This window comes from Xylocopa sonorina, chromosome 5 (genome assembly GCF_050948175.1).
Source record: "Xylocopa sonorina isolate GNS202 chromosome 5, iyXylSono1_principal, whole genome shotgun sequence".
Lineage (NCBI taxonomy): Eukaryota > Metazoa > Arthropoda > Insecta > Hymenoptera > Apidae > Xylocopa > Xylocopa sonorina.
The window spans coordinates 13,572,173-13,600,092 of NC_135197.1; the positions used below are offsets into that span (position 1 = coordinate 13,572,173).

Genomic DNA, 27,920 nt, shown 5'->3' on the forward strand with positions numbered 1-27,920 from the left:
TCTCTCTCTCCCTCTCTCTCTCGTCTTTGGGAAAAAAATACTGTCGTCGATGTCTGCGGGTCGAGTACGGTCACACTGACACTGCTGCAGTCTTCGCGCGAACGTAGCACCAACTCGTTTAGCCGCGATTAAAGATGTTCGCGCAACAACTCCATTTCTCGCGATCGATCTGTCCCGTGGCCGATAGCGGGCATCCCGCGAAACGATACGTAACACTTGCCGATCCCGTAACCGGAGGATATCCGCGGGTGAATCCGTTTATCCTCGGCCGACGAGGACGAGGAGGACGGGCGTCGCGGCACCCTTGTTCGCCACGCTCGCAGCCAGGTATCGTGGCATTCTGTCGTGATCGTTGCACCCTCCACGGTGTCGAGAGCGGTCGGTGATGGAGCCGCGGGCTGGTCTCGATCGGGCGGGTTTCGAGGTACGGAGAGGAGGAAAAAGAGACGAAGGCCGACGACGGGCTCGGTACTTCCGGTGTGTGCGCGCGTCCACGGCGAAGTGTCAAGCTCAAATAAAAGAAAAGTCGCCCTCCGGGATCTGTTACTCCTCCCACGCACACATCCCCCTCCTTCGGCTTGTGTTCCTCTTCCACCACGTTGGCCACGTCCCGTCTCTTTCGTTCTCGCCCGCGTACCACCGCGGCTATCGTTTCGTCCGTGCAAACAGTCGAATAGCAAACTTCCCGTGGCCGGCGTCGCGTTACGCGGCGACGACGATGACGACGATGACGACGACGACGGCGACGACGACGACGACGACGACGACGACGTGCTCGGCCCCGCGCGTGTCTCGGAGCCGAGGCGCGCGAGCAACGCGAGGTGGAATCGAGAGAGATCGAGGGGAGGCGAGAAACGGCGTGCGGCCGAGATAGAGAGAACGACGACGAAGGGGTGAAAAGGCGGGAAAGGTGGACGACGGCGAGAGCCGGATAGAAAAAGAAACGGCGCGAGGAACGCGCGGGTCGCGCGTGAACCGAAGAAAGGGAAGGTGCGCGTCCGAGGGTGAAAACGAGAGATCGAAGGGAGGGAGAAAGAGAGACGGTGGATAAACCGGGACCCGAGCGCGATAACGAGCGCGATGGCTGAGAGAGATCCGCGAGGTAGCGACCACCCAGGGCCACGCACTTTCGTTTATCCCCGTGTGTTTCTCCGTTCGTTATATCCCGACACGCTACTGCGAGCCGAAGAAGAGATGGACAGAATCTGATGATTCCACCTCTGTTCAAGCCCGACGAGGAGCTGTCAGGGAGATCGGTCTGTCTATGATGAACTCGGTGCGCAGTGCGCGCGGCCTACGGGGGCCCTCCTCGCCCTCCCATAGGGAGAGAAAGGAGAGATAGGGAGCGGTAGGCACGAGAAGAAACCAACTACCCCCCCACCATAACCACCACCATCCGGACGCGACCACTACTACCGTCGGCCACCACCCTGAGATTCGAACCGTGCGACGAGGACGCGCGCTCGCGAACCAAACTACCAAGCGAGATGGAAACACGCGAGACGGAGAGACGAGGAACCGAGATCGAGGCGCGGGGACCGAACCATGAGAGACGGACAGAGAAACCACCAAAGAAATAGAGGGAGGAGAGCCCGTGGGCTGCCTCTCCCTCTCTCTCTCTCTCTCTCTCTCTCTCTCTGCGTCTCCTTCTCTTTCCTCCCACTTCCGACCATCTTTTTCACTCCGATTCTCCCGATCTTTCTCTTGCCGTTGCACTTTATCTCGTTCACCCTCTCTCTCTCTCTCTCTCTCTCTCTCTCTCTCTCTCTCTCTCTCTCTCTTTCTGTTACACGATCGCGCGTACGTACACACACACACACACACACAGACATACTCACGGTTCTTCCCCACCCTCCCCTCCGTCTCGAACGATTGCCTGAAAACGCCTCTTCGCGGACCAACAGGTATTTCACGTCGACGACACGATTGTTTTGCACCTTGCCGCTTCCTCTTGCCCGCCGCTACACCTCGGAACGTTCCCCATCGTCCGCGAGATCGATCGTTAAGATCGTTCCGTTCGGATGATTCACGAGACACAGCGTTCTCGTCTAGAATTAGACGCGATCGATCAGCCGACGGGTTTTCGTTGCGCCCTTCTCGAGTCGAGGAACGAAAAGGATAAGGAAGAGCGGAAGAACGGAAGGAAGGAAGGAAGGAAGGAACGAAGAAAAGGAGGTTGCCCTTGATCACGTGGCAGGAAAAGTAGGAGGAGCGAACTTCCCCTACCTAGCATCCCTCGGAGGATGTTCAATCGGCATAATTGAGGTTTATCTCGTTCCCTGACTCTGCTTTCCGCCTACTCAACCCCACCGTTTCCCTCCGCCGTTCCTTCTTCCGTTCACTTCCGTCCGATTCTGCACAGGCGCGTACGCGTCCCCTCGCGCCGGGCGGGGGTTGCGCCGCGCTCTCATCGCTACCGTATCCCTTGGACGGTTCCCCGCCGGAAGTAGAAATGTTCGCGATATCGGTTCAAACGAAAAGGAATCAACGGGTAGTTTCTTGTCGGATTAGTCAGAGACGGGCCGTCGCTACTCTTTCTCCTTTGCAGCCAATTAGCCGAGCTCTCGATATAATGGTCCGTTTCGCGATCACAGAGAGGGTGTAGTACGCAACGGGACTCTCGGGGCTCCCCCTTAAATCCAACTCGCCCACTTTTTTTCCTTCCCTTCCCCTCCTCCAACTTGAAACGAACCATCGGTTCGCTCGTGTCATCCGGCGCAGAGATTTCATTGACGTGGCCGCTGAGCTGGCAATTAGTCGGAACGAGCCGGTTCGCGCAGAGCTCTCTCCGCTATCGTTACCCCAACGCGCCACGTGGTCAAAGATCAAACGACATCCTGGATCAAAGCGAGCTCGGTCGGGGTCTCCGGAGGATCGCCAGAGACGCGAACCTTCCGTCTAATCTAATCAGAATTCGCGTGTCTAGTTTCCGACCGATTCGAAACGAAAATCGACGTTCCCGGATACCACGGGCGAGTCCGCGCGGATCTTTTTAGTCCCGAGGCGCGCGCTTATCTCGTTCGTCGAGCAACTCCAAGTAATTATACTTACCGTCCGAATATCTCTGGGACGCGCATTTATACGGCGCAAACGATTATCCTCGCGAGGGGGATCTCGTATGAAATCGGTATAAACGGAACTCGAACGGACGTGGTACGGTTGGGCGCGGCACAATTATTAGCCGGGTGCTAATTAGAATCCGCGGCGGAAGGAACGAGCGTACGCCGTTCGATATCAGGGGGATCACCGTTCCCAGGGAAAAGGAGAGGGTCGAGCCAGCCGAGTGGGTTGTCAGCCGCGGAGGAAACGAGGTTCTCCGGGCAAACGGATTTCGTAGCCGGTGCAATCGCGTACGTCTCGGAAAGCGATATCGTTAAAAAAGTATATATCGAGGCACGCGGGCCGGTTTTTTTCTTCGTGCACGCGAGAACCGACGACTACGTTCCATTCGTTTGGTAGCGGACGCTCATTGCCGAGCCAGGTACCTCGCCGGCGATAAGATCGTTCCTGCTTCCAGAGGAGAGTTCCTCCACCTTCTCCGTCTCTCTCTCTCTCTCTCTATTCGCCCTCCCTCTCCCTTTCAACGTGTACCCTCTGTCATCCTATCTGGGTGCATTACTTATCGGGCTATCGAGTGTCCTGACCATGATCTTGGCACGCGAGCGCCGATACCATCGAACCACTCGATCATCCTATCGCCGTGCAAAGCGCCCCGATGCACTCCTGCTCGGAAGCCTAATTGGCCACCGTTCAAAAAGGGTTGCTTCCTCTTTTTCTCTTCCTCCGCTCCTTGGTACCCCACTTCACCCTTCCGGCTTTTTCTCGTTAAACGTTGCGACTTCGATCTGCGATCGGGGTTCTAGTCGATTTTTCACGGCGCACGGTCATCCGGGCGTAATGTTCACGCGAAAACTACCGTCGTCTAGAGTCGACGCTGGTATCGCGTATCGCGCCCTCGCTCGAGTCCACCCCTTTCGCGGTATGGAAATCCCGATAAACGGATTATCTTTCACCGCAAGAGGTATTACTTATCTCGCCTTCTTCCCTCTTTCTCCTTTTTTTCTTCTCACCAGTCACCCAACCTGTCCGCTCGTCCGCTTCGATCGAGCGACTTCCTCTCCCGCGATTAGTCGCCACCCTCTGTCTCCCTCCTTTTTCTCGCGACCCGTTTTCCCGACAGATCTTGGAGCGATCGAGCAATCGAGGCATCGCGTCGCTCGAGCGGTAAATTGCAATTTGTTTCCTCGCGGGGAAAGGAGAGCGCGGCCGGTTTAAAGTATAGATCGGCGTGAGAGAAGCCGAGCAATTCGAGCGATTCGCTCACCATGGAAACGTTGGAAGTTGTGGGAGCGACGCCGAGACGGAGCCCTGTCCGGAATGTTTTAATAATATGCATTCCTGGTGGCTCTGAACGCGGCTCTGAAAGCTCTACGGGGGGGTTCGCCCATTGTACCCATCGCTGGCCGCTCTGCGATAACTATGATATAATTAACCAGCTATTTTTCTCAGCCCGAGAGAGAATGCCTGTTTCTCTCCGGGTGGAACGACGACAATGAGTCGTCGACGTACAGAGGAACGCCGAGGTAACGCGATACATTTATTGAACCGATCTACGTATATGTTAATAAAAGAGGGTGCACCACCGAATGGAGGGTGCAACGGGTAGGAGGAAAGTCGAACGTCCTGCTTCCTATTACGCTTCCAGCCGCCGAACAATGCGCGCTTTGACGAATTTAACGGATGCTCGACAGGCCCCGTCATTAACTATTATGCACCGTAGAACGGTGCGTCAAGTGAACGCAACACCCACGTACCCGGGTTAAGAAAGAGGAGAGAAAGGTACGCGCACGTCGCCGTCACGCCCCCATCCTTTTAACAACCTCGTCCCCGGCTTGTTCCTCGCGATTATTTCGGAGACGCGCACGATGAAAAGGGACGTCCGTCGCGGGGAACGGACCGGAAAGAAATCGGGTAGGTGTTCCCAGGAGTGATCTCGCTCGATCGGGACTCCTCGCTCGACCCACTTTCCCGCGCCACTACTTCTCGACCTTAGATCGTAGCAGATCGCACACTCGACTTCTTATCGATTACCTTATTTCCCTTCACCGGTGCTTGCTTGTTCTAAACGATCTGTCGCGTCCATCGTCGGGTCTGAAACGGTCCTTACCTCGGAAACCATACTTATCCGGTACAAAAGACGTTCCCGGTATTTTTCACCGGCTCGCTCTTGTTCGACGGGACGAGCATCAACGGTGGAAAAGATATCCGTTACAAAATGGTAACGCTCGATCGCACGATCGCGGATGATCGGGCATTAGTTTCTGTTAAAAGCCACTTGTTGGAGTGCGTTCGGGCATGATCGATTTCCCGGCTAAAAGGTAGCTCCCGGATAATCTGCTTTCGAGGATCATAGGCGTCCCCCGGCTAGTTTATTATTCGCCGGTGAAGAACCTGGCGGCACTGTTGTTCGTCCCGTGTGCTCTCGCGCGTGTCCACGCGCACGCATCCGTAAAATGTCCCGACACTTGAAAGGACTCGCTCCGTTGCTCGATGCGCGAGCAGAGAAGATACGAGGAACGCCAGGTCGCGTTTCCCGGGGTTTTTCGCAAGATGCGCTCGAGAACCCCCCTCCTGTAACAGGGTATCGATGGTTCTCTCGCACAGGATTGTATCGCGGACAATGCCCGTTTCGATACGGAACGGAGCGCTCGTTCGCCCGTAGGCCGATCCACTGGTAATGACTAAAGAGGATAAGAGGATCTCGCCGAGATTTCGCTTCCGAGTACTGCCCCCATTGTTCCCGTGGTTCGGCTGCCACGACTGGTGCACGCGTAACGAGCACCCGTGTTCAGGTAGATTCGCTCCGAGACAAATGTCAACTATCGATTAGCCGAATGGAGCGGGCCATTCGTATTTGCCTGTTTAGGGGGCCCTGGCTGGCCACCGGGCTAGCTGACGAGAGCGGTCGTTCGCGCGCGAAAACAGTTGGGCGGCGAAGAAAAATCGGCATTCCAGGGTAGGTGGCGAGGGTAGGAGGCCTCGAATGGCGTAGCTGAGAGTAAGGAGCATTCACGGATGAGGAATGGTGGTAGCCCGGGAGATAGAGGGAAGGCCGAGGAGACGATGGGCCACCATGCTCGCCTATTATGGCAAAGGAGCCATGGGGATTCGAAGAGTGGCCCCTCGACCAACGGCAATTCGAATAAATAAAGAGGGAAAATAAGATATATGCGCGTGGGTGTGGCGGCAGGCGGGACCCAGGCTCATTGCCACCTCCGAAGCTGTCGGATCTCACACTCCTCGTAGATGCGGCTACCTTGCCATGCATATGTATCGGGACCTCTCTCCACCCACCACCTCTTCCTACGGTAATCGATTCCCATCCTTCGAGACTTTGTCTATCCTCTCCCTGTTCCCCTGCCTGTTTACTCTGTCAGCTAGTTTCGCGTTCGTCTCTTCGTTTCTACGTTCCTTCTAATCGTTTTCTTTTCTTTTTTTTTCTTCCAGGAGACAAGTGTGTAATTCGAGTTAGGACGATAAGGATCGGCGATACGAACGTGCTTCAAGCTCGAGCAGAGGAGGAGCCTAATCGTCGATGTTCTACTCGTAGCTACGTCAGATTAGAATCTACGACACCCACGCGGAGGTCGTTGGAGAGACGTCCCTTCTTCGTTTCCATCGGTATCCGCAGCGTCGTCCGCGTTTGGTCGTCGGTAACGTTAAATACGGGACGAAGGGGTGCGCGCGAGAGGCCTCGACGAAACGAAGGGCTAAAACGGAAGGAAGGGGGACCGATAAAACGAGTTTATTGGCTCGTTTGTACGCGAACCTGGCGGTTTCTTTGTCGCGACTAGTAACGATCATTTTACTACCGGTTTCAACGATTAGGGCTATCGTGACGTTCCGCGAATAAAACCAAGGGAATAGAGAACGAGAGAGAAAGAAAGAGAAAGAGAGAGAGAGAGAGACGGTGGATGATTTACCGGCCGTAAACGATCGTAATCAACGAGAACCAAGGGTTTCGAGCCTACGTATCGGGGCACTTGGTGGTGTCCGAGGATTACGCGAGGAGATATATTAAGTTTACTATACGATAGGAATACTTTCTTGAACCTGTTCGCCGGTGATCGCGATGATTCGTGGATCTGGCGTATATCGGGGACGATCGAGACGCGGAGGAACCTCGATGACCCTTTTCTCTGCGTGAGAGCCCCATTCGATTCGCGACGAGCGACCAAGACAAGCGGATGGAAATTGATCGAACAAAGAAGTGTTAATTGCGTTATTATGGCCCGGACGACTTATCGAGTCTCTTCACCCTATCACCCGTCCACCGGAACGATCGTGATCTTATCGGATCGCGTCGGCCATTGTACGATTATTAAATACGATGATGCGGCTCTATTATCCGAACATCGTGCGATGCGATGCGATGCGATGCGATCGGATCGTGGCCAGTGCCACGAAACAAGTCCAGAGAGGGACCGACGTCCTACCGGTGATTTCATCGCGAACAGATTCCCGTTGCCGGTACAATCCGTTATTCAAAGTATCAACGTCGCTACGAACGGGCTCAGCGTGACACGCGTAACTCCGTTTCAATGCCCGATCGACGCTTCTTATCGCGGAGTGGCCTGCGATCTGAAAGTCGAAACGCGCGGGTTTCGCGTTTCCAGCGAACGAAACAGGCCCAGGACCACCCGTCGATCTACGTACGACGAGCGGACTCGCGCGTTTCTTCGCGGTCCGCTCGCTGTCGATCGAGATTTGCGATCCCTCCTCGAGTCGACGTTCGAACCACCCGTAGAGGAGTCCCCGGGGACACGACTCGGGATTTATCGCGTTCCGTTCTGTCGCGGTTCGATCGATTCAAGCGAGACGCTCGCTCGAATCAATTTCCCCTAAAGCCCAGCGGTTATTCCCTTCCTTTGGCCAGTTTTTCCATAGACTCGCGCGGATCGCGACCGGGCGTCCACCTCTCGCGGAGCCGAGCCGAACTCGTCCGGTTCGAATGTTCGCGCGTCGACTGATCGATACTCGAATCGCGCTCGCGGCCTCCTCACGTACACGTACACGTGCGTGCAGCACGTGCGAGGAACGCGCGTCACGTGGTTACGGGGGCACCGCACACGGGGAATACCTATAGGTACGCGCGAGGACACGCGCTCGATCCGGAGGAGCCGGTTAATTTCTTTCGCTCCGGCCAGCGCCGGCTTTCTTTCGCGAAACGAGTCAACGGGGCCACGAGGAGGGGGAGGGGGGGGGGGGGGGGGGGGGGGGTTGGACGCGGGGAACGTTTATTAACGTTTTGTTTGTACATCTCGATTAGAGCTAATCGATCCTCCGGCGAAATGAGACGTAATATAGAGCCGCGCCGGGCTCATAAATACTCATTTGCGCGGGTAGAGCCGGGGCCCTCGCTTCGGTCTCTTTCTCCCTCTCGCTGTCCACCGACGTTTCTATCATCGACCAAGCTCTCGGCTCGGTTACGCTTGTACGGGTGGCGAACGCGAGCGTACGAATTTGTGTACGTAATTAATGAGCGTTATTAGCTCGTAACTATACGTATTTATCGCTGCCTCCCCCCCTGGGCCACGAGGAGACTTAACGGGCCCCGATACCTTGTAAGTCGCCGAATGACGAACGATACCGCGTAATAAATGTAACCGATCGCACGGATTAGCTTTATAACGTGGCGTAACCGCGGCCACGGTGTCCGATCGACCGAGCGAGCGGGACGACGAAAAAGGAATCGTCGCGTCACGGTTTTATGAATGGATCGAACGGTGTTTTATTTGTTAACGCCGTCGCGTACCGCCGCGCGGCAAGTGTTTAAAACCGCACGGGTTTACGGGTTTTCTATTACGCCATTCACTCTGCCGTGTGTTGCGGCGAATCGATTATCCGCGGATCTGTCCAATCTGCGATTCGTCCCGGTGTCACGATGCTTGACCCTTTCCCACGCTACCGCCTCCTAGACGAGCGATGGAAGCGTACAATTTTCCCGCGAGCCGCGTTTCTTCATCGCGGCGTCCGACGATTTCGTCCCGGTGGCGGAAAGGAGGCTGACAGGCGCGAAACGGACAGCGAGACGGAGAGAGACGAACCGGAGGAATTCGATAACTCAATCTCACGGTTGCAGCTCGTAAAACAGCCGAATCATAGATTCGATAAAACAAAGGGACGACGAATACAGGCACCTATGACGAGGCTGTTCTCCCGCGCGATGCAATGCAACCTTAAAGCTCACAATGAGCTGGCCACCTACGGGTACGGAGTGGTGAAAGATGTATCTCATTGTCTCCCGGCCTGTGGGAACCGAGTCCCGTCGAAATCCACCGGAATAAAGGATTTCACCTTCCAGTTTTCCCTCCGTTATTATTTTCTCTTTCACACGTGTTACGGCTTCCTCCGAGGATCTAACCTTTTTTTTTCTCTCTCTCTCTCTCTGTCTCTTTTCTTCTCCTCCGTTCCATCCACCACTGAAACGGCATTATCTTATAATCGACCGAATGATTCTCTCGTTCGTCGGAATGGCACGACCCGCTGAGCACAGGTTTCACTTTGTTAACGTCCGCCCGTGAGAGTGAGTCCAACCGATTCTCGTCGGGACTTCTTTTTCTCGAGATTTCTCGGCTCTCCCGGTCCCCGTCCGCGTGGCACCGCGCGCTCGTCGAGGAGGTACGAACGGTGAAAATTACGCGACGGATAGAACCGGTGGCTGCACCACGCGATCGCGTACCGAACAATCGATTTTTGTATTCGACTCGTCCGATCGCGACGTGTGCGGTCCGTGACGTCATAATTCGGGGCCCCTTGGAGGTGTTCCGCCCCCTTAATGCGGGCTCCGACACCTCTTCGGGTCTGCGATCCAGCACGCATTTTCCCCTCCGGCGGTTTCGCGATTCTTCCCTCTTATTCTATCCCCTTCTATATATCCCCTTCCTGTTTCACCAGCGATAGTACCAGGGGAAGGGCAGCAGGGTGTGCGGCGTACGTGGCGCGTTGCCAGAGTCTTTTCGCGTGTACCCTTCTTCCCTCCCTCCGCCCCTCGGTTCTGAGCAGTGACCAGAGAGAAGGACGATGCCTCTCCTCCGACGGACGGTGTATACGTATACACACCTCGAAGGCGGCGGCCAAGGGGGATATAATGGCTCGGCTGGACTTCACACGACGCCGACCGGTACGTCGGCCCGGAGGATGATGCGCGGACCACGCTGCTCGGAGGAGGAGACGAAAGAACGGGCGAGGCTGGACCTCCGGGGTAGGAGTAGTTTGCCATCGCGGAAACGCGGACTCGAGAAGGATCGATGGAACGCGAGCAGAGGGTTGCTACCGCGATTAGGGTTGCGCGCGTGTCCCGCGAGGGTGGAATAGATGGAACGCGAGCGCGAGAGTAGCCGGAGGAGTAGCTCGGCGGAGGAAGATTAGGAGGGCAGTGGAAGGCGTCGGCGAGGAGAGAAGTCGACGGTGGGCCCTCTCGGTGCAGAAGAGTCGGAGGGTGGGCACCGTTAGCCGGTTTTGTACGAGGAGGCCCTCGCCGCTGTCAGCCCGCGGGGGCCTTATTTCAAGACCGTACCGAATCAGGCACGACAATCGCTCTAATATCCACACGAATGCCATGCCGGAGGCCGCTGTGGTCCAACGGGGGGCCCCCCTCTTCCCTGCTTCTCTCCTCTTCTCTTCCTTTATACCCTCTATCAACAGTCAGACTCGTCTTTACCCACGAGTAAGAGATCTCTCTTGTCTTCTCCTCTCTCGTTTTCTCTCTCCCTCTCTTCGTTTCACTTTGCATTACATACCCCGTCCGCTTGCGTTTTTCTCTCGCACCGCACAAGCTAAATTACGTCCCCTTCTGGGAAACTATCATCGATCGAAGTGTTATCGGGAACGTTTCCAAGATATTCAAAGGATTCGATTGAAACGACTCGCCGGATGGATATACTACAGGCATAGTAGGCAGGCATTCCTCGCGATTGGATTCAGAGTTGGGAGGCCTCGAACTCGAAAGCTCTTTTATCCGCTCGTCCGATGAAAGAGGCTCGCGCGCCGTTGGCACGGCTGATAAACGGATTAAGAACTTTGGATCTAATTGGCCCCCGGGACCGATTGTAAAGGAAACCCTCGCCGGCCTTATTGCCAGCTACGAGATTAGGATTCGTTCGCGCTATATACCCTTCGGCGCTTATCTCTCTTTCGAACGTTGCTTTCCAACCTGTCGTGAAACCTGCCTCTATTTACTCGCGTATCCCCTTGGGTTCCAATCGTTTTACGGTCCTCTAATCGTCACTTCCGCATACTTGCTCGACGTCTCGAGGCCCCGAACGACGGATCGTTATCGTTTTCGTTATCATCGGGGCGCATCGCGAGCAATCGCGTTCCGTTCCGCTCGAAAATTCTAGTCGTTCGATTTTTTTCGTACGAGAAAGAGAGAGAGAGAGAGAGAGAGAGAGAGCGAACCCGCGGATAACAGCGCGGCGGATACTCGGACTGGCCAGGTGGAAGAAAGAAGCGAGGATGGTGCCGCGGTACCACGGTATAATAACAGAGCACCCCAGCCCCGACTAGCTGATGACTTCATTGAACTGGTCTCGCTTGGCCCTCCGGCCCAGGACCTCCCTGAAACCGCCTGAAATTATAACGCCGGCCCGGGGCCAGGTCCGCTTTTTGATGCGCTCGAGACACGTTTCGAACATTTAGTGGTGGTACCCGAGGCAGCTACCTTCGGAACGTCTCTCTTTCTCTCTCTTTATTCTCTCCCTCTTTGTCGTGATACGCGCTTCCGCGTGCTATCGGGACGCGAGCCATGCGAGCGCAATAAATCGGACAGCGTATCGAGAGATACGAGGGAACGGATCGTGGGGAAGAACACGAGCGTTTCATACAGGGGAACGGTCGTTGTTAGGCCCGTGGCTTATAAACTCGCGACTTACAAGCACGATCGCTTCCCTCTTTCCTCGACGTCTCGTGCCGAACCGAGGACCTTCGCGTGGGTTCTCCGCGCCGGCTCCACGAAATACAATGCGCGCTCCTATCGTCATCCGTCTCCGCGTACGAACGATGTATAATCCACGATCGTAGAGTTTTACATCGGTCGAGAGGAAAGCCTCCGCGGACGGACAAGTGGTGAACACGGGGCACGTGCACTCGCCGCGACCCGATCGGGTCACCCGCGCGGCTCGATTTCCCTTCCACGGGTTCTCTCCTGTGTCTTCCAATGGGGAATAGAAAGTGGTCCGCCGCGGCGCGTCGTGTTCGCGGTACGTCGCGCGTGCGTTTAGCCTACGCGAAATTTACGAGCGGACTGCCTCGTAATTACCATTGTGGAAAGACGGGACAGTCGGAGGGGGAAGATGAGGGAAGAGACGACGAGGACGACGACGACGACGACGACGACGACGACGACGGTGGTAGACGAGACGGGATCGTCGCGGGGGAAAGGGTGGAGGAAAAAGTGGGGGCTAGAGAGTCGAAATAAGAGAGTAAGGAAGAGAGAGAGAGAGAGACGGAGACACTGTACGTATAACCGAGTATCTCGAGGCCAGTTCTATACGTGGGCTCGTAAGTGCCGTGTAATTGCTACGGCGCGTTTGCTCGGGCACAACTGTTTACCCACTTCGATCGCAAAACGCCGAGCTGTAAACGCCCATTCGAGATCGCTCGAATCGGTTTCCATCTCGGTAAGAGTCCGCTTATTACCTGTAGAAACTGGCTGCCGATCGATATCTGGCTGGGTATTAACGGCGCACCAGCCTCGACGCGTTCTTTCGAAACCGTTCGACACGGTGGCCTTCGGTAATTAGGAACGAAACGCGAATCGAGTAATTATTAGCCTCGATATCTCCTATGCCTCTCCGCCAGCCACTGAGAGCCGTACGCGGGAGCGCGCGTTCCCTCGGACATTTCGATAACGCGGACCGATATCAGGGAATTACGAGCTACGAACCGGCCTGTACCGTTTCTCCCGAGGCTTCGTCCCGTAATTACCCGAGAAATCTACCTAGAACCATGGGCAGAGGGGGGAGAGGACGCGTTCTACGCGTTCGCGGCTGTCCAGTGGAGAGGAGAACGCGTTCCGTCCCGGCGCCGCGTCGCCCCGCGTCGCGCCGCGCCGATCGTCGAACGCGAAATTCTTCGAGGATACGTCGGACCGCGCGGATGACAGGGAGAGGCGCAATAAATTGGCGAAACGTCAGGAGGCAGAAAAACAGCCGGATCCGAACTCGTCTCGGTGTTTCTTTGTCGTGGGACCGATGCCGTGTCATCGGTCCCAACCGCGGCTTTCGTGTCCACTACTCGGTCACGAGGTCCCGCTCGACCGTCTGCGACGCGGCCTTGCGAGATTCGCGGCAAAAAATCCTTGCGGGTCCTCCGTTCCTCTTCCTTCCATTTCTCCGTCCGCAGCTTCGTTAGAATCGATTTTAAACGCGAGAAGATGCTCCCGGAATTTCGAGACGTTGTCAAACCACAACCTCTCTCCCGCCCCTCTGTCGTTCTCTCTCTCTCTCTCTCTCTCTCCTGCCACCCTTCTTTCCCATCTATCTTACACGATACATATTCGTTTCGGTTCGGACGCGTACGTATACGATACGCGCACCATCGCGAGGAGCGAGTGGTACCGCTCTCTCTATCGAGGCGTAGGTTACCACTGCGCGGCCGATTCTTTTTCCTCTCGATTCGTTCTCGTCGTAATAGAAGAGGATCCGTTGGTGGCTGCGCGCTTTGATCCGCCTCCAACGTTTCGAGCGGCACACCGGTGGCCGCCACCGGCACGCTGCTGCCCGTCCAGGTTCGAGCAGGTTCTCAGGAATTCACGACTCATGCGACGACCGGGTGTCCAAGTGAAACGTATAATGGCATTTAACGAAGAGGAATCGTGGTAGCCGGGGCTTGCTCCAAATTGCTAGGTCAGGCTAATGTCGAAACGACGGCCGAGGACGGTCCTGGTATTGTTCCGACACCCTTCTCCGTGGCGATGGCTCGTGGGAACACGCCCGTTCCTTCTTTTTTCTCTACCTCCCTCCCCCTCTACCCCCGACCTCTCCATTATCCCTTCGAGCACCCTCGCCTGATATTTTCTTCTTTTTTCCAAAATAACCATTTCTCCCCTCCTCCTCCTACCTTTCTTTCTTTTTCTTTCTTTCTTTCTTTCCCCGTTCACTTGTCGCGTCCCGGGCCGTTACAAGGATCCCTCGCGGATCGATTACGATGACCTCGATCGATGGAATCGTAACGTCGTCTCCCCGCGAGGACGCGTCCGCGCGAATTAACGTTCGAACGCGGACGCGGCCCGGAAGATGGGAAAAGGGAAGCGAATAAAGCGAAGAACAAGACGGGAGGGGAAAAAAGAAGAGGAGGGAAAAAATGGGAGGAGGGCGAGCGACGACGAACCAAGACGAAGGTGGGCTAAGAGAATCCTCCGCTCCTCTCTGAGAACTGGTCTGGTAGAGAGATAGAGAGAGACGCGGTCTTAGGAGCGAAGAAGAGTCGGAGGAGCGGCATTCCCCGGTAATTAGTCTCACCCATAAATTACTAGCTATTCCGTGTCTGTGTTGGTCACAACTCGGTAACGTCCTCCTCCTCCTCCTCCTCCTCCCTTCTCTTTTGCGCCCTTTTCTGGCCTGGTTCCTTCGGATTCTTCTGGTCGCATCGACGTCTCCTCTGGCGCGTACGAGATTCGAGAACGTTATCCTCGCTCGGGACGGATCGAGCGAGCATCGCGGAGCATCGATAGGTGCCACGAGGACTCGAGCACCGACGGGAACGAAGAAACCGACTCCTCTTTGCCGTAGGTCCGAGAGAGGACCCGATCTCTCGAGCCGCCGAAGGGGCAGCAGGACCCCGCTGCTAAATGAGCTGTAATACGAACCCCCGCTGATCCCCTCGCTCGATCTTTCTCCTTTCCCTCTCCGATCCGATCGCATCTCTTTCACCACCGTTTCTTCCGCCCCTCCGCGCTCCCTCGATCCCAGCCTCCTCGTTCCCTCATCCTTGCCCCTCGTCGCCGCCGATCCGACTTTCGACGCGCGCCTCCGCATATGAAATCGATCGTGGAAAGCCGATCGTCTCCGTCTTCTGCGCGAGCAATTAGAGACGGCGGCGCGCGTGGGACTCGCGTCCGTCCGTCGCTGAGAACGGGTTCTTCTCTCCTCCCGTATAGTACGAAACGGTTACCGCCGCTTCTGCGAACTAACGGAAAACGGTCGTGACATCGAGACCGATCGCTCGGTCAACGAAGCAGTTGACCCGTAGCTCTAGATACGCGGAGAACGATCCGCGACAATTGCCGGAGCTGTCCGCACCGTGCCTCTGTACCAGCTTTCAGACAGAGGAGGAACTGGGAGAAGGTCGATACCAATCGAAAAAGGGTGTCGTTGCATCCCTTTGCGTAACGGGAGGCGAATAATCAGGGCGATATTCGTCGGTCGCGCGGTGGCGGTAGCGAAAAAACGCGTGGGACCAGTCGGAAACGGGGACTTTTGTCGGCGGTTGGCTCGCGTACGAAGAGGAGGCTGGACTCGACGGTGGGAAGGGTCGATCGGTAAAGGCGTCAAGTGGGCTGTTTGTCCCCTCGGAGTCGGGGCTCGCGCTCCATATTCCGTATCGGCGCGTTTCGATTGGAAAGGTCGGCCCGATAGCGGTGTCGTCGGCTGGTGCTCCTTCCTACGCGGTTCCCGCGGCAGGTTGCGAACCGGAGAGGAGCCGGAGAGAAGTTCTCTAAGGAGAGTTAAAAGAGGAAAAGAGGGGCTCGGTTGCGTCTGGTTGCCGCCGAGCGGCGCTCACCTGCCTAGCCCGCAACAGTCTCGTACGGCTCGCTCCGACCGGGAGCCTCGTCTCCGATCACGGCCGGACGGATCTTCTCTCCTCTCTCTCCCCTACCACATCCTCCGGCACTTTCCACCTCCGCACGTTAGCGGAGGCACCACGTGAGCTTTTCGACCTTCTTCCTACCCTTCTCCGTCCTTAGATCGCCCTCCGCGTTCGTGGCCCCCTCTGTCGCGCGTCTCTCCTCCCTTCTCCCTGGAACCCCCCCGGGGCAGCATTTTTTCATCGGTCCTTTAACTCTCGCGGTCGCGTTCGAACGTGATCGAGAAAAGGGAGGCAAGGAAAGGAGAGGAAAGGGAGGCTAGAAATTGGTCGTCGCCGAGAGGACCGTCTCGGGAAAAAGGGGGATGTCCTCTCGACGGAGCATTCGCAATCACGCGAGCGACGGCGGTGGTGATGCCGATGCCGGCGGTGGTGCAGTGAAGGTGGTAACGGTGGTGTCTCGGGCCTGGCCGGAGGTATAGGAGGGAAAGAAACGGTAAAGGAGGCGAAACCGAGGGGGCGAAGTAGGAGGAGGAGGAGAAGAAGTAGTAGAAGAAGAAGAAGAAGAAGAAGTAGTAGTAGAAGAAGAGGAGAAAGAAGCAGACGAAGGTGAATGGTGGGGCTGTCTTCTCTACTCGTTGGTACATTTCTGGTGGGGGTAAGGCAACACTCAAAGTTCGTGGTGACGTAGTTCTGGCAGGAACGCGATGCGTTTTTGTCCACGCCGGAAGGAAATAGCAGCTCCTTCCTAGATTCTGACCGCGTTCCATCTTTGGTGCTCCATCTCGTCGGGACAAACGCGTTCGAAGGAGGGAGGGAGAGAGAGAGAGAGAGAGAGAGAGAGAGAGAGAGAGGATCTCGGGTGAAACGAGGCGAAGAAGAGGAAACGTTTGAGAGAAGAAGGTGGAAGCGGAGTGGGATCGGGAGGAAGTAAACTAAAGGAGAGCAAGAAACAGAGTGAGGAGAAGGGGATGGGGGATATCTAGTTCGAGATACCGGAAGCGGAGGGAGTTTCTCTTTCGGGAGTAACGCGATGCGTGATAACAACCATTTACGATACTAAAAGATTACGTTCGTCGAATGAAAGCAAACGAGAAAATTTGATTGCTTTTTCATGGTTTCTCACTGGCTCGGAAAGAGATGATGAGTATTCGGCACGGTCAATATTTGTATCCGTTCGAGTAACTCAAAGAGGCTCTTCAGCTTTGATCGGTGAACTCGAAACTGGAGAAGAAAGAAATCGAAGAAGAGGAGAAGAGGAACAGAAGAGGGCTGGCAAAGACTCCGCAGCAGCAGCAACAGCAGAAGAAGAAGAAGAAGACGAAGAAGAAGAAGAAGCAGAAGAAGAAAACGATCGTGGTTCGGTGAAGTGTCGGCAGAAGCGAAGACCAGATACGAGAAAGTAGTCGAGAGTGGACGGTCGAGGAGATCGGGTGCTCGATAAAGAATTTCTCCTCCGAGATCGAGGAAAAGGACCCGTCGAGAGAGTCGTCGTCGTCGTCGTCGTCTTCGTCGTCGTCGCGTTGAAGAGCGACGCGTGTGATTGAACGTGTCACGAGTCACCGATACGTCCAATTTTTCGCCGGTTCCGTAAGGTCAGGAATCGGACGCGATTTCCCTTCCGCCTCGTCGAGTCGTCGAGAACGATCTCCTCCTCTCTGTCGTACGGTAGTAACTCCAGCGAGACAGAAATCGAAGAGTAGGCCAGCAAACGGCAATTGTCCAAGTCACACGGAGGGGCGGAGGGGATGGAGATGCGCCTCGTTCTCGTGGCGATCTGCCTCCTTCTCGTCACCCCCATCGCCGGTTCTTTCTGGTACGTAGTCGAATGTCCAAATCTATCATCCGTCCTATTCGCGTTTCTATCGTCCCCCTTGGCCGCGCGATTCGCGTCGACGGTACTCTCGAAACGCGACGGCCTAACCGAGTGCTCCAGTTCCGAATCGGATACGTCATCTGGGTTATCAATTACGCGGCACGTTACGCGGGACGCGGAATGATTAACGAGGCCATAAATCCACCTTTGGTAGTTAGTTGTGCCCTCGCTCGCGTAAGTAAGATCTGTCCCGAGATTTACGGTTTCATTTCGATTCGCTCGAATCGCTGGTTATTACCGTTACCGGGAAATCTCGCGCCGGGCACCGCCGGGTGAAAGGTGTGCTCTCTCGTTTGACAAAAATTGTTTCCGAGTCAGTAGAGACGGAGACTCGTCTAGGATGGTGGCGGATCGCCGTGAAACGTAACGCGCGAATTCGTAATTCGCGTGGCACGTGACGCGTACCTCTCGTAACGGAGCGTAACGCGCTCGCGAGGCATATCTCGGGTGGAACATTAAATTATTCGGTAGCTGGAGCACACCGTGTGTACCCGAGTTTATTATGTAAATGTTTGCACGACGATAGACCGTTATCGCTGGCTCGGCATCCAAGGTTCCCTCGGCATCCAGAGACTTCTTTGGTTCGGTTCGGTTCGCATTTCGTCTGGGTACGTAACGCGTAGACGGTACTCGCGGCGCTCGCTAATTATACTTTTGGTGTTCGATCCTTGGCGCGGGCGCGGGCGCCTACGCGTACCAGCCCCGTTTCTTGTTATCGTCGGCGAGGATTCGGCCGAGGCGCGAGAGTTACGCGCGCGAGTTCGCGTTGAAATTTCGAAAGTGTAGTTTCCGTGAAGGTGGCGAAAGGCGGTGGTCTCTCCTACGGCCGGGCAAATATTTGTCGATGATTTAAAGGGGATTTCCGCGCGCAGTCGACACTGTACCGTCGCACCTTGTTCGCTTACCTGTCCACGGACGTCCACGCTACGGAGTGTTTGATAAATACATTAGAAGGTTCGTGGTTTGTTTCGACGACAGGTATTTAACTGGTATTTAAGTAGGTTCGAGGAACGTTTTCTCTCTCTCTCTCTCTCTCTCTCTCTCTCTCTCTCTCTCTCTCTTTCTCTGTTTACGGTCTTTTTCTTCTCTTCCTTTGTTTCCCCCGGGCTGTTTTGCGTTTCGTTTCGCTTCTCGTCCGATCGTGGGCATCGCGCGAGTTTCCTGCGAATTCGAGGGCAGATTACTCCGATCGGAACCGGATTCCCGTTCCTCGATCGAGGCTCCCTGATTTCGTCGCGAGGAATACTATATTCTACGTCCGTTTCCCTGGTCTCCGCAGTGGTTGACCGTTCTCCGTCTCTGTTTCGCGTCTGGTAAGCGCGGCGGTCGCTGGGCCCACGGTGAATCCAGCGGTGGAAGAGTAAAGAGGTAAAACCAGCGAGCGAGGATGGACAATGGTCTCGCTGGAAGCGTCACCCGTAAATCTCGTTGAGCGCGTATAATTTGTAAGTCGGCAGCAGCCCCGTTTCGCCGGTCTCTCTCCCCTTGGCTGCTGCTCTCCTTCTCCGACGCGATTCCTCTTCGTCTCCGACGGTCGAGGGAGCTGAAAAATCGAGAGCAACTAACCGAGACCGCGAGGGAGGAGGCTGGTGGAAGGACGAGGACGAGGACGAGGAGAAGGACCGTAAGGTAGATTCGGATGGCATTCTTGCGCGCAGCGCGTTTCTCCTCTCCCCTGCCCTGCTCTCGAAACGTCGTCGTCGTCGTCGTCGTCGTCGTCGTTGGTATCAACGATCAGCGTCGAGCGTACGCGTTCGTCGCGTTTACTCGCCTCCACCAGCAGCACCCTTATTTATGCGCGCGCGTATACCGTTGACCCGGTTCCCTCTCGTTAATTTTCCAGCCGAAGAGGCGAGCGCTAATTGATCGTACGCGACCTAGACCAACCGGAACGATCGAGGTCGTCCTGGCTTGCGGCTAATTATTCCGGTGAAACCCGGTTCGATCGAGCGGCTCGACCGCAGGTGGAAAAGGTGTCCAGCCGATCGGCGATCGCCGACGGTATCCGTAACGAGCGGTTCCCGATAATACGATAGCGTTCGCTCGGGTCGCGTAGTCGGCCAATGAGCCGCGGTGGGCAGTCCGCAGCTACCTTCTCGCTGGTTGGACAACCCGATACTCCCACCCGATGCACTCTATCTCACCTGGCCTCTCTCTTTCTTCCCCGCGCCGGCGAATAATCATAATCATAAGACCGCGAGCGGACCGTGTGTCGCGTCGTTTCACCCTGGGGGGAACGCGACGCGACGCGACGCGACGCGACGCGACTCGACGCTCGCTCGATCGCGCAACCCTCCCGAATTCCCTTCGCCTCGGCTACTCGGAAACTGCGCGTTCGGAAATCACCACGCCGCGGAGAGAGAGTGGATGTTTGCTCTCGATACCGTCCGTATTTCGGTCAGCCTCCGCTCGTAATGCTTATTTTCGTCGTGAAACGTTTCCCGAAGTTTCGCCTAGGATTAGAGTACCCTCTCGCGTTCGTTTGTCTATTTACGGCTGTAAAAGCTCGACCTTTGCGTTTCGACGAGGGATGCCAACGTAAACACGGAAAATTCGTTCCCTTTCCGCTTTCCCGCCCTTCTTCTCGCTTCCTACTCCTATTCCGATTCCTATTACCGTTCCTATTCCTATTCCTATTCCTATTCACACTCGTTGCCCCGTTTATCCTGGGTCAGTTTCGTAGTCGCTCGAACAGGCGCGCTCCGCGAGCGGTCGCTTAACGACGCGCTCGTAATCGCCGTGCCTATTGTTTCGTTCATCTGTAATTACACCACTTTCCGACAGTTTTACGAGCGGGACAGTTCTCGTAAACGCGTGAATCGTAAACAATCATTTTCTCCGGTCAGTCGTTAACAACTAAAATTCCAGCGGTTTTCACTCGTTGCAGCCTGGCCGGTGCTTTTTCTTTTCACCGGTGCGCAGGGCCCCCTCGATTGAGATGTTACGCGCGCGTGTGCGCGACGATCCGTTTCGCTGCGAGGCTCGATTATCCGACGAATCGATGGAGAGTTATAGGATCTCGCGCTCGGCCAATGGTAAACCACAGCCGAACGGTAACGAGCCAGCCAGCCAGCCTCGAAAGAGGCACCATAAACGAGCGCGGTTAGCTTTAAAACGTTATTCCTCTTTACAGAGGCAGCCGGAGGCAGTCTCGGTGTAGTTAACGCTTCTGGAACGCGTGGCCCGTACAAGCAAAAGCACGGAATCGACTTTCGTGGAATGTTAGGACGAGGGCGTCGCGGCGTTTCCCGACGCTAGACGTTCCGCAGGGAGAAGAATTTGAAATTGTTCCGATGGCGCGTGCACCACGCGCCCGCTATGTACGGAATTTTAAGACCCCCGCGTTATCCAAGCTTACTCTAATTTTATTAGCCTCCTCGGATTCGATCGGGTTTCGTTAAGCCACGTGCCGCGAATAATTCGTTCGCCACGGGTTAACCTCTTTTTTTCTTCTCGTTTCCTCTCCTCCGCCTCGATAAACGCTCCATTTTCCTCCTGGAGAGGGTCGCGCCGCGCGCATTCCCAGGGCCAGCCACTCGGGAAACGATGCTCGAAACGCGGCCTAGACCGTGTGTTACGCGTTCAACCCTTGCCCCGCACCAGCAATTTGCTCGGACATTCCCGGGACCGGTGAAATTATCCTTTTTACGCGCGCTGATTACCAATCGGATTCTTCCGAGTCGAGCTCTCGAGTTCTCACCCGCCTCTCCTCCTCCGTTTCCGGTGGTGGTGGCGGCGATGCTCGCGCGATGGGAAACCGAGAGAAGAAAGAACCGACGAATCTCGCGGCCGATCGGATTAGCTTAGCTTCGATGTCCTTGAAGCCGAGGTTCCCGACTTCCGTCGTGTTTTCTTCTTATCCTCGAGGGTCTCGTTCGGACGGCGCGAGATATTCGAAGAATTCACCGGTGGACCCAGCGAGCGTTCTTCTTCTACACGGTTCTCCTCCTTCTCGAACTCCTTTCGGCAGCCGGAGGAGGACGACGGGATCGTTCTCCTTTTTCTGGCCCTCTCTCTCTCTCTCTCTCTCTCTCTCTCTCTGTGGATCGGACCGTGTAGAAACACCGACGTGGCCAGAGCAACGTTGCTCTCTCGTCACTGTCTATCCGAGCAGACAGCGTGGAGCTGCCTTCGAGCAAAGCGAGTGCGTCTAATGAGGCAATAAATAAGTCGACCGCCCTAACCGGCCTCTCCACGCTTTTCGTTCGCGACGACGTGTCCATCCTGCGGTTCTTTTTCTTGCCTCCGCGTACGCGACGACAACGACGACGACGACGACGGGCCACAACAACCCCCGTCTTCGTTCTCCATCCCTCCGGATCGCCGCTAGCTACACACCCTTCGCCGTCTCGACGCCACCTCGAATCCGCTCGGAAACTCGAGCTCGCTCGGTTCTTGACCACGCCAATTCCTCCGAAGCTGACCGCGAGTTTACGCGATATTAATAGAGCACCCCCCTGGCACCGTGAAACGAACCGATCGCGTGGTCGTCAAACGACGCGACCTGTTTGCATTAATAACGTCGTAACGTTATTCGTGCCACGGGGAAGAGATGTATCGACAGACCGCCCCGCGCGGTCTTCCCGGTTTATTTGAGTTGAGGGGTTAGCTGCGCGGTCGTTAACGTACCAGCGCAAATATTCTCTGCCAGTGATCCTTTGAACTATAAGGTCAGGACAGTGTCACGCAGCGGGGATTCCCCTCTCCCTCTCTCTCTCTCTCTCTCTGGTTCGCACGAAATCATGATGGTTCGTTATGGGCACCGATTAGGAGCATCGGTGGAGTTAAGCACCGTTGCGTACGTCGCTCGAACAAGAAGGAATAAGCGTGTACCCGAGACGTTGGCTATTTTTAGAAACTAGCGTAAGAGTTGGTTCCTCGTTTGTCAGCGGAACGATAACGCGTTTGACGAGCGCGAGTCGAGCCGAGTACGAGTCGTGTCATAACTTTCGACTTCTCGGAAACGCTGCTCGTTTATATCTATCCCGTGCCCCTTCGTCCATTATCCGATGCGTCGCATTCCCCGCAGCGATTCGCCGTTGTCCAGGAAATTGCCGCGCCGCGGAAAACGATTCCGCGAAACCGTGCTGTTTATTCTGAAATCGGCTGGGTCCACGGTTTTCCCCCGAGTATATCCGGTTCCGGGGGCGACTCGTACGAGTCGCGCGATCTCTCCGCGAGTCCTCGTAGTCCGTTATGGAGTATGCCGGGTATACATCGAGCGTGTACGATGGCCGTTCGAGAATAATCGACGTTGGCGAATGAAGTTCTTGCGCGTTGTCCTTTGGCCAGCGGAGCCGATCGTCCCGCGAGACGTAACATGCGCCATATTTTGCCGGCGAACGAGAGCAACGTTTACCTCTTTTCTTTCTCTCTTTCTTTCCCTTCTTTTTCTCTTTTTATTTTTTCTCCTTTCCTTGTCTCAGGGAACGCGGATCGCAACCGGCTCCGACGAGATCTCCTCTGCCCCGAGCGCATTTCGATCTCTCCGGTTCGCGAGTTTCTCGAGAATTCTTGTCCGCGTATCGAACGTTCTTGTCCTCGCTGTTATAGCCGTTGTCCGAGGCAGGAATCCTCGCCCAAATGACGATGTCACCGGTGCACCGTGCACGACTATCCGCTCGTATTACCTTGGGAGTTCTTTCGTCTCTCCTTCTTCTGCTTCTTCTTCTTCCTCCTTCTTCTTCTTCTTCTTCTTCTTCTTCTTCTTCTTCTTCTTCTCATCCTCCACCTCCTCGTGGTTCGCGCTGAACGGAAAGCAGGAGCATCGGTGGACGGCTCACCAGCCGTCCTTAACGGAATTATTGCCATTAAGGTCGTTGCATTCCCGAGAGGCCGTCGTGTACGCGCCCCGGCATCCTACCGACGCAGAACTAATGATCTTAATTAACGTTTCGTAACGAAGTAACCCTCGGACTCTTCGCCTCGGTCTGTGTTCTTCTTTCTATCCTCTCCCATCCTACTCCGCTACTGTCCGTTTTCCGTCTTTCGTTCTTCATCCAGCCTCTCCTCCTTTTCCTCCGCGCCTCTTCTTCTTCCCTCAATTTTTTACGTCCAGCCCCCTTGGTCTTAGTTCGCCGTTCGTCGTCCCATGTTCTTGCTCCTCCTCCATCTGGTCCCGAAGGAGAGAAGTCGCGGTTCCTTTCGATTCGCTCCTCTTTTTGCCACCGCTGCCTCCTGCGTCTACCCTATTTCTTTCGTCTCCCCCCCCTCCGTATCTCTCGCTCCGCGACCACAGTACGCGATGCTTCTTCTAATACCGATCTCTCTCTCTTCGCTCTCTCCCGCAGGACCGTTGGAAATCAGATGGTGATGGATCCGATGCTTATCTGCAAAAAGACTAGGAGACTGAAGGGCAAAATGGCGGACATCTGTCGGAAGGAACCGTCGCTGTTGAAGGAAATCGCGAGGGGCGTACAAGTTGGGACGAGAGAGTGCCAGTATCAGTTCCGCAATCGCAGATGGAACTGCACCACGATCAGAAGATCCCTCAGGAAGATTCTGCTGCGCGGTAAGTTGTCGTGAAACGAACGAGTGGATCGGGAAATTTATTTATTTATTTATTTACTTATTTTTTCCCTTTTTCGTACCCACCCGACGGGAGACGCGCCCGACAATGGACGCGTCCGATTCGAGATTAGGCGAACCGGATGTCGATTACACACTCCCTTTCAGGTTGGCAGCTCGATTCGTTACGATTAAACGGACCGCGCACCTCTCGACGGGATAAGTCCCACTCGACGCTCGGTTTTACCTTGACGTTAACCACTCTATCCGTGGTGGTGATTCGTATCGATGCTCGATCGGCGTCATTATTTTCAAATTAACCTCGATGAGAGGCTATCGCGGGCGAGTGAAAGTAGCCTGGACGAGTGGGTTTTTGTCGGCCGTTGCGCAACCGCGTAACAACCGATTCCATTAATCACAGAAATTGTTTACGCGCGCGCGCGCGTGCGTGCGGCTTCGACTTGTCGCGGCGAACGTACGCGTTCTCCAGCTGGCGTAACCGGACGATACCGACGAGGCTTCGCGTTTCGCAAGTCTCCGCGTCCACATTTTTCTCCCTGCCTGCTAGTTTCAACAGATTTTTACGAGGCCTACATTCGCGTCTCGCGCGGTCTTCCTCTTCCTCTCGCGACGCGAACGAAGAACGAGAGAGAGAGAGAGAGAGAGAGAGAGACGAATCGTTGGTGGTAACCGTGAAGATAGAGCGCGTAAACGGCTGGCTGGCGAGATAAATGGAACAAATTGAACCGTCGAACCGGGGCCCCGGTTCGTGTCCGAGGAAAAGTTCTCACGTGGTCGAGGTTAGGCGCTCGTATTCGAGAAGGGACGAGAGCGGAGAGCGAACCTGTCCGCGTGGCTCGCTTAGTTACCTACCCGTCCGATGTATTAATTCCGGGTGATCAAGCACGACAACTAAATCGAAGACAGCGTGTCCAATAGGCCGAACTGCTCTCTGGATTCCGCTATCAGATCGGTACCTTTTGGTAGCCTGACAGATTGACACTGTCCGTCGGATATTAGTGGCAATATGTTCCCTTAATTAAACCCGTCCTCGGTGGACGATCTCATCGCGTCCCTTACTCCTTTTCTCTCCTTTTTCACCCTCTCTCTCTCTCTCTCTCTCACTCTCTCCACCCCGTGGTACCCTTTGGCCGTCCACGATCGAGCGATTACGCACGATCGATACGTATCGATCGATGATTCGTGACGAAAGTCGATGCGATTCGTCCGACGGCGGTTCGAGGCAATCGACTAGGACCCAGCTAGAGGTACGAATATATCGGACGCGTGGATTTCACCCGGGACGATCGATGATCGAATTACGTCCGACACTGTCGGCGATGCCCGACGAAATCGTTTGCCCGCTCCCCCCCACCCGGTATTCCCCGTTTTATGCTCGATTCGGTTCGAGGCGAACCAATCAGCCAACGGGTGTTAATTAACCTCTCCCGGAGGATGTTCGCCGCGGTGGACTGGTTCTTTTGCGCGAGAGATGGAATTGGCGAAATCGAGTCCGGATACCGCACACGGAGAACCACTGGAGAGGCCCTCGTGGAGAGCCTCGGGATCGGTAACTGCAAGAAACCGCTCGCGGGGTGGACCGACGAGGATCTAATTTGCGTCCCACCTGGCACTTACGAGCTTGGCTCACCCTATAAAAACGATACCGCGTCGTAAAGACGACAAAGTCCGATTATATTATGCTTCCTCGAGGAATCGTAAACTTTTGCGCCGGCCCGGCTACAACCGTGAACAATTAACGGGCTTTCACCGGGGCTGGGCTTTTTTGCGCGAGACTCGCGCAATCTCGGGAACATCGTAATTACGACCGCGGAGGTTCACCGGTCGCGGTCACCGGTTTCTCTGTAGAGTCGACGCCGCGCGGTAGCCGCTTCCGTTTTCCCTGGGACAGTTTCCACCGGCTCGAGGGTCTCCAACCGGGCAGGTACACGAACGTTGGAGTTGCCTAGCCGGGTGCGCGTGATTGGTCGCTGCGGATCGATGACAGGGGCGGCGATGTGTTAACCGGTCGTTTCGGGTGACAATCCCCGACGTCGTCCATTTATCTGCGACCTCGGGTGAGGACAGCTCGCCCTGGGAAGTCCTCAGCGAGAAATACAATACGACTTTGCGGGCCACCCTCGGCGAGGGTGTCCAAGGCTGCTGTCCCGGCGTACCGCGTACTCCGCCGATTAGGTCGTAATAAAAATCGATTCGAGAATAGAAACGAGACGGCCGGGGAAAGAATCCGAGAGGGGAGAGATCGTTACGCAAGTATTTCGTCCTTCTGCTTGAGATTTCGAACATAGATCACATTCGAACGTGTTCCATCCGACGTGGCATCCTTGACTCGAATACTCGCATGACAAACGCATTCCTTTTAAAATACCACTTTGGTAGGGGGCAACTTTGACTCTCCGTGCTCGTTATCTATTATCGCGAGCATGCGCGCGGACTTGGAGAGCACGGTTTTCACGATCCCGTTCAGGTTCTCGAATTCGTGGTGGGAGGTCGGCAGGGAGCAGGTTGAATCGGAAGCGTCGATAGGGGGAAAAATTCGTGGGAGCGTATCCTGCTCGTCGACGGGCAGGATCGAACCGAGGAAAAATTCCTAACCGGCGAGGTATCGGGAGAAAAAGCATGAGAGAGAGAGGGAGAGAGAGGGGAAGGCACGCTACCGGCGGCGCCTATCTTAATTCTCGATTGACGTTTATTTATCTGGCGACGTTTAATTTTTATGGGCGCGATCTGCCCGATAGGTTAGCCCCGCAGGTAGCTCCCGCTGTGTGGTCCGACTCGAGAAGAGATCCAAGGTGGTTGGACTGGTAGAACATTCGTGGATGAGCAGCACCTCTTAATTGAGGGGTGCCGCGTGTCGCGATAAGAGGTACACGGGCGTCAAAAACCCGTGGAAAGAGCAGCTACCAGGGGAATGGAAAGGAGGAAGGAATTTATTGTGCTGCCACGATGCGTTCGTTCGTTCGTTCCCTATCCTCTGGCCCCGTGTGCCCCGACCAAATTAAGAGAGTGGTTTCCCTCGTTCGCCCGTTCCGAGAGATTCCGTCGAGTTCTTACTCAGGACCTGCGATGCCTCTCTGAAACCCAGCCGCGCCGCCACCGTCGAATCAACAAATTGCTCTCTCCTCGCTCCGCGATCGAGCAGAAATCGGACTCATCGTCGTTGTTCCACCGACTCGAGGAATTTTCCTACACACGCGTGCCACTGCTCGCCTCCTCTTACCGTGGATGCGAAATTCTAACGAGACTCGCGAACGTTTCGTCATTTCGACTCGTTCCATACTAGCGCGTCGATTCGCCTCGGATACATTCTTTTCGTCGACGTTTCTCCGCACTAACGAGGATGCTCACCTTGACGCGTTAATAAACTCGAGCCAGCATCGCCGCGATTATTCCGTCTCTGAAAAGGTTTCGTCCACGGTAATTACCCGCCGTGTCCTATTTCGGTTTAGCGACGAACGATGAACCGATCGCCGAGGTGAACGTTGAAACGTGAAATTGTATCGCGAACCAACCGATCGGACTTCTCTCTGCTTAGAGAAAGAAAGAGAGAGAGAAAGGTTCGCGACACTACGAGACGCGACGCGACGTCGAAACGGTACGGGACGATAATGAGCGAGCTAAAAGCGATTTAGCGCCGTGGCGCTAAGTGTTTTGTCGCCTCGCGAACTCGGTGCTAACTAATGCGGTCCGCGTCCTCTCCTTTCGCGCC

At 55.4% G+C, this 27,920-nt stretch overlaps 2 protein-coding genes across 7 annotated transcripts in view; both read left to right on the forward strand.

Moving 5' to 3' along the window:
- The window catches only part of LOC143423365 (electroneutral sodium bicarbonate exchanger 1-like), a 284,457-nt gene that overhangs the window by 198,565 nt on the left and 57,972 nt on the right, over nt 1-27,920 (forward strand). The window lies entirely within an intron of this gene.
- LOC143423377 (protein Wnt-6) overlaps nt 1-27,920 on the forward strand; it is a 48,698-nt gene that overhangs the window by 15,165 nt on the left and 5,613 nt on the right. For 2 of the 6 annotated variants that reach the window (XM_076894648.1, XM_076894647.1), the window contains exons 1-2: nt 17,341-17,623; nt 23,974-24,194. In XM_076894648.1, coding sequence (XP_076750763.1) covers nt 17,556-17,623; nt 23,974-24,194 — 289 coding nt within the window. In that variant the 5' untranslated portion in view covers nt 17,341-17,555. Of the gene's footprint in view, nt 1-17,340; nt 17,624-18,441; nt 18,638-20,868; nt 21,004-23,973; nt 24,195-27,920 lie in introns of those variants that run through there. The other 4 variants (XM_076894646.1, XM_076894644.1, XM_076894650.1 and 1 more) reach the window with 3 other exon arrangements.